The sequence below is a fragment of the Loxodonta africana genome, chromosome 8, assembly GCF_030014295.1.
Source record: "Loxodonta africana isolate mLoxAfr1 chromosome 8, mLoxAfr1.hap2, whole genome shotgun sequence".
Taxonomy (NCBI): Eukaryota; Metazoa; Chordata; class Mammalia; order Proboscidea; family Elephantidae; genus Loxodonta; species Loxodonta africana.
Window position 1 is genome coordinate 27,212,871 of NC_087349.1, and position 10,283 is coordinate 27,223,153.

At 51.0% G+C, this 10,283-nt stretch overlaps 1 protein-coding gene across 2 annotated transcripts; it reads left to right on the forward strand.

The window, feature by feature from the left end:
* The first annotated feature begins 4,055 nt into the window (after positions 1–4,055).
* Positions 4,056–6,498, forward strand: FEZF1 (FEZ family zinc finger 1). 2 transcript variants are annotated; one of them, XM_064290375.1, is made up of 5 exons: positions 4,056–4,606; positions 4,757–4,978; positions 5,208–5,342; positions 5,594–5,726; positions 6,146–6,498. In XM_064290375.1, the coding sequence occupies exons 1-5, from the start codon at positions 4,178–4,180 to the stop codon at positions 6,496–6,498; spliced, it is 1,272 nt and encodes a 423-aa protein (XP_064146445.1). In that variant the 5' UTR covers positions 4,056–4,177. The 2 variants fall into 2 exon arrangements, with proteins under 2 accessions (XP_064146445.1, XP_003407288.2); XM_003407240.4 differs by having other exon boundaries at positions 4,056–4,978.
* The last annotated feature ends 3,785 nt before the right edge of the window (positions 6,499–10,283 follow it).

Genomic DNA, 10,283 nt, shown 5'->3' on the forward strand with positions numbered 1-10,283 from the left:
AACAGTATCTTGCAGTTTATTAAGAAAGGAGGATTAAAGATGATGGGTTATTTGGTAATTTATGACTATTATATCTCCTTTTATTTCAGATTAAAGGAGCCCTGGTGATGCAGTGGTTAAGCAGTTGACAAACTGCTGATGGAAAGGCTGACGGTTCGAACCCATCAGCCACTCCACAGGAGAAAGATGTGGCACTCAGCTTGGAAGCCCTATGGGGCAGTTCTACTCTGTCTTATAAGATCATTATGAGTCAAAATCAACTTGATGGCAATGGGTTTGGTTTGAATTATTTCAGATCAGGACTTAAATATGAAGCTGTTAAAAATATGCAAGTCTTTAAGTAATATTTTTAAAGAGTTAATAAAGCTATGAAATCTCCTAGGAAAAGAGAACGGAAGTTTTCCTGACAGAACTTTATTTTAGGGTAGAACTTTTTTCTTGTTTTCTCGGAAGGTCCTAACTCAGAGTTTGTTATCTGGTCTCTTTCTGTCAAGAACTGCCTTGGTTCTCTCAGGATGTCTCACAAAAGACAAAACCACACACTTGAAACTCACCTTCTACCACGATGGAAGGTGGGCAAGTAAATAGAGGCTTTCTGTGGTTGGGAAGGGGAAGGTCACTTTAATCATCAGCTGTAGAAGAGATTATAGGGTTCCCTGATAAAATCCAAGGAAGGTATAACCAAGTTCTTATTTTGCCACTAACAAAACAAACAAGGCTCCAGTGCATTCTTTTTAGCAAATTAAACAATTTTAAGTGATCATCTTTAGACACTTCTACATTTATCAAAAAGTCTCTTGGTTTATTACTGGTTTTTGTTATTTTTTCAAATGTGTTTGGAGAAAACCCAGTACTGAGCAGATCTGACAGTAGAAGTAAACCCTTCATAAATACATGTGGTGTTTTGCTTAATACAATCCTTACTTAATAGAGATCCTAAAAAAAAATTAACGTGTGTTTCTGGCCTAGGTTTGGAATGAAAAACACTAATAAATGTTGGGATATCGAGACCTGGATGTATCAAAGACTTTTTCAGTCTTTAGGATTAGGCAGCTCAGCGCTATGCAATGGACATAATTGCTGCTTTATGATATCTGTGCTCCTCAAATGACATCATACTTTGACTTTCAAACACTTGTCAAAAAGGCAAATTCCGAAAAGACCAGTGAAAAGCAAGCTGTTGGGATATTAAGTATACGGAACAAGTGTACCCCTTAGCCAGTAATATCCCTTTTTAGTTTAAAAAAGAAATTCACCGAGGTCAAATAAAGGCTCTTTTGCAGCTAAGAAGGAGGCGACAGTGAGGGAGGGGGGAAGGAGAGACGGAGGACACGCGACGAACGTAAAACAAACTGGTGGCACGCAGTCAAGAAGACAGGTAACGCTTCGGAGGCGGGTGAGTTGTACAAAGTCAGCTGGGCGCACCACAGCTTTCCACAGCCGGGCTGGGCTCGAGCTTCTTTGCTTTTTCCTTAAAATCTGGCCCTGGGTCGGAGGAGTCCAGCAGTAGGGGGATTTTTCGATGTTGGGAGGCGGCTTGTAGGAAAGGGAACCTGATCCTCCCCAAAAGGCAGCAATTAAAGTCTTAACAGCGACCCATCTGTCGTGGGACCTGGACGCCCTCCCCCCAGCAAGCCCGTCCCGAGCCCTTTGTCTGAGCCGAGAAGAGGAGGCAGATTCTGCGGCCCTAATAGCAAAAGGAAAGTTTTCCAGCCTGGGCGAGCCGGGAGTGGCTGCGCCCGGGCAATGGACGCTCCTAATCGCCGCCCGGGGGTGTGGCGCCTCTTCCCCGGCTCGAGTCCTGAGCTCTGCGCTTGCCTCGTTTTGCGCTTCTCTACGGTTGCACTCTGTCCTCCTAGCCCGAAGCTGCCCTGAAACCTGAAAGGCCAGTCGCATCCAGACCTTCCCCACACCTGGCCCTTTGACCGCTCTCAACTTTCAGCGGGACTCTAGCCCCCTCCCCTAGTTCCTCAGCAAGTGGGTTTCCCCACTATCAACCCAGCCGGCCTGCTTCATCGCTGGGCATCTGGCGCTTTTCTAGCCCGGGCTCTCTCCGTGTCCAACCTTCTCAGCTCACGGGGCCACGGTGGAGCAAACTCTCGCGGAAAGCCAGTGTGGGGCTGAGGGCTTCGGGTTGCTGGCTTGGAATGTGCTGGGAGACGGCTCTACCACGATGGGGTAGAAAGGAGGCCAATTGGGGCCAATTTCCTCCGTTTGGGGTCGAACTTGGCGTCTTTGGGTGGAATCTGATAAAGGCGCGCCAATCCCAGAGTTTCCAGTCCGCGTGCATCCACCCTCCCACTGACGAGCCCTCCCAGGGCTTTTGTAGGAAGGGGACACTCACAGCACGCTTGCCCGATTCTGGGACCCGCCACCTCCCCTTCTACGCGCACCCACTCTGGGTAACTCACCAGACAGATGGCACCCTGGGCTACAGCCGGCGGCCACCCACCGGAGCAGCCAGGCCGCAGGGCCCTCGGCTCGCAGCTCTGCGCGCTCCCTGGGCCTCCCGGCGCGAGCTCGCGGCCGCTGCGTCCTCCAGCCTGGCGCAGCCCCTTGTGCGCGCCCGTCCCCGGGGCTTCGTTCCGCGCGGTCGCATCCTTGCGCCGGGCTACGCCGAGGAAGGTGAACGCCGCTGCTCCCCGTGCGCTCCGCGCCGCGCCCACCTAAGCGGCGGGAACCCGCGCAGCCTGATCCGGTGCCACTTGCGTCTTCCCGGAACACTAGTGCGTTCGACCGCTTCGCCCTGGGGGTCTGGGCTTAGGGCCATGCCCGGAGAGTGCCCGTATGGGGGGTGCTGCAGGGGCAAGGTGTCCGCTCGCTAGTTAGGAGACGGAAGTGCAGTGGTGGACACGACACTCGCGCCGCCGGCTCGCCGTGCTCGCCGCCCCGCGGAGCACACACACCTTGGCTGCCGCCTGCGCAGCTTCGGGGAGGTGTGCGGGCACCGGCAGCCGGGGGGCGAAGGCGGGGATCAGTAAGTTCGGTTTCCCATCTCAGCTCGCCATTCAGCACTTAAATACTCGAGAGAGAGCTCTAGCTGATGGCTGATAGTTAAGAAAGAAACGCTCTGTTTCTGGACTCTCAAAGGAGTCATAGGAGCGCGCGCGCACGTGTGTTTGTGTGTCTCGGAGTGGGGTCCCGTCGGAGCCGAAGTTTCTTTTGGTATGACACTGCTTATTCCTTGCATCTCCTCCTTAATTTTGTGGATGCGTCTTTCCCAGGCCTATTGTGACGGGCATCGCAGTTACAAAACCACAAACATAACAAGCCTCCCAAGGCCTGTAATTCTCAGGGGCGTTTTGAGACGCCAGTTACCTGCTGGAGTCTTCCAAGAGTCCAGATTCGGTTCAGGCAGCGCAGAGTCTGGGACTCCGGGAGCTCGCAGCCCTCCGCCCTGGAGGAAGAGAGGGCTGCGAAGGAGGCGGTTCTGGCCGGGCCGGAACCGGGCCGAACCACAAGAGAAACCTCGGAGTCTGCTGCGGGAGGCTCCCTGGCCGCGGCTCTCTGGAGCCTGGCGTTTGATAAATATAGCCTGGCGTTTGCCCCTGAATTAGGCTCTGTTTCCTTATTTAGCCCTTGCACAATGATTTTAGATGATGTCACTTAGAGCTAAACGAGAAAATTGATCTCAGATTTGCTTGGCCTCTAAAGCCTGGTTAAGCAGATTGAGAATTAAAAAGACAGGAAAAAGCCGTGGGGGGAGGGGTTGGGGAGCGAAGTGTGCGCCCGCGAGTGTGTGCGCGGAGGGGAGGGCGCACCGCGCGGCCAAGAGCGCCCCCGCCTCTTCTGGGCGGGGGCACCTCGCTCGCCAATGAAAAGTAGTCACTGACTGCAAAGGAAAAAAAAAGTTTTCCTGTTGACTGTTGGAAGCGAATTGAGCAATTATCTAGTTTACCTTCTCCTCTTGGAAGTTAACGATTGGCGAGATCTTGGCTGCGTTATTGACACAACACTTTCTATTGACAGAAATAAGTAGTGATTGTCCTCGAGTCATGGGCTGGCAGGAGTCCATTGGGCTGGGCAGGCAGGTTCGGCTGGTGATGCTGGGGAGGAGGAGGAGGAGGCTGCTGGTGGTGATGGTGCCCGTCCCCCTCTCCGCAGGTCTGTGACAAGGAGGGAACAAGGCAACGACGGTGCAGCCCGGCTCCGGCTGACGGACGCTGGCGACTCAGACATGGACAGTAGCTGCCTCAACGGGACCACCAAAATGTTAGCGACTGCTCCGTCCCGAAGCAACATGATGAGCACTTCCAAACCCTTGGCTTTCTCCATCGAACGAATCATGGCGCGCACCCCCGAGCCCAAGGTCCTGCCCGTCCCCCACTTCCTGCAGGGAACCTTTCCCAAAGGGGACCCCAAGCACTCTCTCCATCTCAACTCGCCAATCCCCTGCATGATCCCTTTCGTGCCAGTGGCGTACGACACAAGCCCCAAGGTCGGAGTGGCCGGCGCCGAGCCGCGGAAAGCGAGTCTGGAGGCCCCGTCGGTGCCGACGGCGGCGCCCTCAGCGCCCGCGTTCAGCTGCAGCGATCTGCTCAACTGCGCGTTGAGTCTCAAGGGTGACCTGGCCCGCGACGCGCTGCCGCTGCAGCAATACAAGCTGGTAAGGCCGCGTGTGGTCAACCACTCTTCCTTCCACGCAATGGGCGCCCTCTGCTACCTGAATCGAGGCGACAGCACGTGCCACCCGGCGTCCGGCGTCAACATCCACCCGGTGGCCTCCTACTTCCTCAGTTCCCCTTTGCATCCGCAGCCAAAAACGTATTTAGCTGAAAGGAATAAACTGGTGGTCCCAGCGGTGGAAAAGTACCCCTCGGGGGTAGCTTTCAAAGACCTGTCCCAGGCGCAGCTGCAGCATTACATGAAAGAAAGCGCCCAGCTTCTGTCGGAAAAAATCGCTTTCAAAACCTCCGAGTTCAACCGAGTCTCCCCTAATGCCAAGCCCAAAGTTTTCACTTGCGAAGTGTGTGGAAAGGCAAGTAGTCTACAGAAGAGAGTTGCTTCCTTCATTCTACCTTCCTTCTTTCCTTCCTTCCTCCCTTTCTTCCTTTCTTTCCTTCCTCCCTTTCTTCGTTTCTGTCGTTTTTATTTGGTAATTATTTGCATATACTTGTTATACGGTTCTCACCCCCCACCCCCTCTTGCCGGGTTTTATATCAAAATGCTAGTTCTGCTAACTTGTTCTACATGTAATTAACTTTAAGGTCTTTAACGCGCACTATAATTTAACCCGTCACATGCCGGTGCACACAGGAGCCAGGCCCTTCGTTTGCAAAGTGTGTGGAAAGGGCTTCCGGCAAGCCAGCACCCTGTGCAGACACAAGATCATCCACACCCAGGTGTGTTCGTCTGTTTCGATTTCACCCGCTTTATTTCCGGGCTGTTCGTAGAAAGGTGGCCGATAAACCCCTACTCCTCTGCATGAATTTTGTTTAAAAGATGCTAGCTGGACAGGGGTAAATGCCCTATGTTGTTTGCCTTTGTTCTGCATAAAAGAGTTTGAGGGTGTCGTATTGTGTCTTTGAGCTTGCAGGACTCTACTTAAAATCAAAATACCCTGACTAATCTGCTTTTCCTTCCTCCTATTTAGGAAAAACCCCACAAATGTAACCAGTGTGGCAAAGCATTTAACAGAAGTTCCACTTTAAACACGCATACCCGAATACACGCAGGTTACAAACCGTTTGTGTGTGAATTCTGTGGCAAAGGATTTCATCAAAAAGGTATCGACCCTATGCGATGTTGTTTCTCACGGTGCTCTCACCAAACACCCTAGTTAATGTTTTCGGGATAGTTTAGAAAACGACCTTAAAGTGCAACTAGATAAATGGCGTCTATGTTGTCGTTCTAACCCGTAACTCGCAAGGCTTCTTGTTACTAAAGAAAGTTATGCTTTGTATGCTGTGGGGGATATTCCTTTTTAACAGCATGTTCTCGTTTTATATAAGCGGATTAATAAATGTATGTTACAATGCGGAGGCAGAAACGGCCTCACTGTTGATGTTAAAAATAAATTTGGAAAGAGAAGTGCAGGCGCGGAGAGCAGGGGCCGCTCTCCGGCCTCGGTCTCCTTTCACCTGTCCGCGCCTCGCTTTTAAAGCTCCCTTTTCAGAACCACGTCCCTGTCATTTGTCTGTTTCAGGGAATTACAAAAACCACAAGTTGACCCACAGCGGGGAGAAGCAGTTCAAGTGCAATATCTGCAACAAAGCTTTCCATCAGGTTTACAACCTCACATTCCACATGCACACCCACAACGACAAGAAGCCCTTCACCTGCCCCACCTGCGGCAAGGGCTTCTGCAGGAACTTTGACCTCAAGAAGCATGTCCGAAAACTGCACGACAGCGGACTGGGGCTGGTCCGCACGCCCGCTGGGGAGCCGGGCACCGACGCGCCCTCGCTACAGCAGCCGCCGTCGGCGACGCTGCCGCCTCTGCAGCCGCCACTGCCGCCCCCTGGACCCCTGCAGCCCGGGCTCCATCAGGGCCACTAATAATGGAGGTCAAGGCCCACCTCCCAGCCCCAGCCGGAGCCCTACTGCTGAGGCCAGGCTCGTCTGCGGAACCCAGGGCATGTTGGGCCCCACACTTTATGGCCGACCAGAAACCCCGGCAGCCCCCTCGGCCTTTCACCTCTTTTGCATGCAACTGCTAAGTGGTTCTGTGTATTATATGCTATATAGGCATTAACAGTTACGAGACTTTTGGAAGGTTTTGTTTGTTTTTTGTTTTATTATTATTTTTAATTTGGAGAGACTTTTCATCTTGGGTGGAGAGATGGTGTTTTGTTTTTAAAAACAAATTTCTGCTGTATTTATTGAGATCTGTATTATCCGGGAATGCTGCACTGTTTTAATTTTATTATTGTATATATTTCCATTTGTGTTGATTCTACGGTCTCCAGATGCCTGCTGATAATTATCATTTCCTCTTTCCCTGAGGTAACAGTGTGTATGTTATATATACACACACATAGATAAGTGTGCCTGCACAGGCACGTTTCACACTCGTGAGCACACACGCACACACATACACACATGCGTACATACTAGCTAAGAGTGGTTCCTTACGGATGAAGTCAAAGTTCGGTTTTGATTCTTGCACGTGGAAATTGATTCATAAACTGTTGGAAATAAATACTTGGAACATGCTTATTTAATCAACAAACTTCAGGGCTCTGTTCACATTATTCAGCTAGAGATCTCGGATCCTGACACTCCTTTTTTGAAAGTTCAGCCCTGAAATAGTAATACCTGATGTTTTGATCTGAAAATTCACCAAAAGCAAGGAGTAGTCTCTGTGAATAATTACAACTTTTGGCAAAGTTATGAAATTTGGTAAAGTTCTGAGACAGAAGATGTGGAATTTTCTAACAGAAACGTGTCTCTGGCCTTTGCCAGAGAACAACACATCTAGGAAACGTGGGTAATATAAACCCTCACACATGGAGAAGGTATAGGTATCACGTAGAAGGGTGTCTATTGTTTGCATCCTGAAAGCACAGACTGACTTGTACACAGCTGGCAAAGGGGCCCTCCGTGTTTTTATATGTGTATATATGTTTATAGATGAATATACTTCCATTCAAGGAGGAAACATGGATGAAAACCAAACTGTGGCTGGTGCCAGGTCCTTGAAATGCTTCAAGTGTTAATCAGCAGCTCCGCTGTGAGCTCAGGCTCTGGTGTTTTCTAACTGCAAGTCTCTCCTGTTTTCTTGCCAAAACAGTGAAACAACTGCTAAAGACTTTAATTAAGAGGGGTAATTAGTTCAGATTTATCAAAGCCGGGTTGTTATACTATTAGCTGCTCAGTAGAAGCTGCCAGACAAGCTCACAGCCCAGCACTGACGTCCCGCGGTAGCGGGGCCACATTCTGGGAGTGAGGCCCGAGGAAGCGGGCCGCAGGTGTCCTCGCTCGGCCGCAGGGGTCTCCACCCCGCCGCCGTGGTCCCAGCCGCCAGGCCGGCCCAGTGGGTGCACCCCGGCTCCTCCTTCGGCCCTAGGGATCCAGCGTGGGTCAGCCGCGCGGCGAATCCACGCGTGTCCACAGTGCGGGTGCAGGCTCCGGAGAGCCCAAGGCTGTCTTCCCGCTCCCGGAGCAAGGCTGCCGCGTCAGCTCTCGCCGAACAGCCCAACGGGTGCGAGGGAGGCTCGGGGAAGGCGTTTAAATCTGCGCTCCTGCCTCACTGTGCGCCTGACCGCGCGCAAGGAAAGGCGGCGCCAGGGCCGCGAAAGCGCGAGGCCGCAGATGGGCAAGAGGCGCCTCAGGGGCGCTGCGTCAATTTCCTTGTCAATTTCAAGGTGGGGAAGACTTGAGGGCTCAGAGTGCCCAAAGCGATGACCCGCAGGGCTCCTCGGTGGCTCGGGAGGCAGGGAGGTGGCAGGGGGCCCCAGCGGGGTGAACGTGGGCTCGTGGAGGCGCGGCCCCTCCGGAACCCGCAGGTCAAGCCCAGCCTAGACCCCTTGGGGGCTAGGGAGACAGGTTCGGGGGGGCCGAGAGCCCCGGCTTGGGGTCGCCCGGGAGGGTTCCAGACGGCAGTGAAGTTCTGACACCGCATGCAGACGTCCCGGAGTCCAGACTCCGACAGCGCTTGCTTCAGGATGCAGGCCGTTCGCGATCTTGTCGCTCTAGGGCAGTGGGGCTTTTAAGGTTCATCCCAGCCATCATTAGATCCAATCTCTTCTTTTATCCTTCCCTGACCAGTCCATGCACCATTTTGTGCCTTGCTGAGACGAGATCCGAGTTAGATTTGATTTAGGAAAGCGATGGAGGGTTTTGGAATCCATCGTTGGGTGGATTCTGAATCTGCGCTGTCCGCAGAAGTGCGGTCTGTCCCTGAGTAGCGTAGCCGACCTGATAATCTTTTCCCAGGCGCTGACCACATTCCCTCCCAGCTGCCCCCACCGCAGAAGTTTCTGAAGATGCACAGGGAGTTTAGGGGTAACCGCCTTTTAGCAGTGGCTTGGTCAGATCTTGAAAGCAATTGTCCTCTTTGAGTGAGCAGAGTGAGGTCAGGGATCATTACAATTTACAACTTATTTATTTAGATCAAAGGGCAGAAAATGGCTTTGCTCTTTGAATTTGTATTTGAACTTATTTTCAACTCCAAACTCCAGGATATAATTCTTCTAGACTTTGAAAGTGTGGTGATTTTACTGTTGGAATAACGGCAAAATACCTCAGGTTAGGAAGTATCTAAGCATGGTGTTTCCACCGTCTAACCCATGTCAGTGGACTTTGACTTACGTTGAAAATAGAAGTCTTTCATGGAAGGGTAGACTTGGTCTATGACAAGATTAAAAAACTAACACCACTCCTCCCCCCCCCCCCACACACACAAAGAGAAAAATTTTACAGTGGAAGAGCTGTCATTGTAATCCGGGATGACTTTGTATAATGTCTGGCTTGGAATGGTGCAATGTTCCGGCGACTGCAGGCACAAGGAAACAGTTGTCTATATGATCACAGGTTTGAGTAGTCTGAAGTGTTGGTGATCAAGTAGGGAAGGCCAAAAGGAAATTCTCTAAAACTAAGCACTCAAGAGAACTACTTGTCAGGAGGGGAGTTAGGGATGATCTTTGATTTGTAACAAAGCTTTTAGAGCTTCAAGGAGGAGCTCCTTAAAGACAGTATGAGCTTAGAGGTTAAGTTTGTTGTTGTTGTCAGGTACCATTGAGTAGGGTCTGACTCATACCGACCCTGTGTACCACAGAACGAAACACTGCCCGGTTCTGCGCCATTCTCACAGTCATTGCTGTGTTTGAGCTCATTGTTGCAGCCACTGTGTCAATCCATCTGGTTGAGGATCTTCCTCTTTTTCACAGACCCTCTACTTTACAAAAATGATGTCCTTCTCCATGGACTGTTCCCTCCTGATAACAAGTCCAAAGTACACAAGACAGGTCTCACCATCTTTGCTCCTAAGGAGTGTTCTGGCTGTACTTCTTCCAAGACAGATTTGTTCGTTCTTCTGGCAGTCCATGGTATACTTAACATTCTTCGCCAACACCATTATCCAAATGCATCAATTCTTCTTTGGTCCTAATTCATTGTCCAGCTTTTGCATACATATGTAGCAATTAAAAATAACATGGATAGGATCAGGTGCACCTTAGTCTTCAAAGTGACATCTTTGCTTTTTAACACTTTAAAGAGGTCTTTTGCTGCAGATTTGCCCAATGCAATGCGTCTTTTGATTTCTTGACTGCTGCTTCCATGGGCATTGATTGTGGATCCAAGTAAAAGGAAATCCTGGAAAACTTCAATATTTTTTCCAT

Excerpts from the sequence above, each read along its gene's own strand:
- FEZF1 (XM_003407240.4), top strand. The coding sequence starts at position 4,178 with ATGGACAGTAGCTGCCTCAACGGGACCACCAAAATGTTAGCGACTGCT. Across the intron at positions 5,343-5,593 it reads ACAAGATCATCCACACCCAG|GAAAAACCCCACAAATGTAA; the intron begins GTGTGTTCGTCT and ends CCTCCTATTTAG. Across the intron at positions 5,727-6,145 it reads CAAAGGATTTCATCAAAAAG|GGAATTACAAAAACCACAAG; the intron begins GTATCGACCCTA and ends TGTCTGTTTCAG.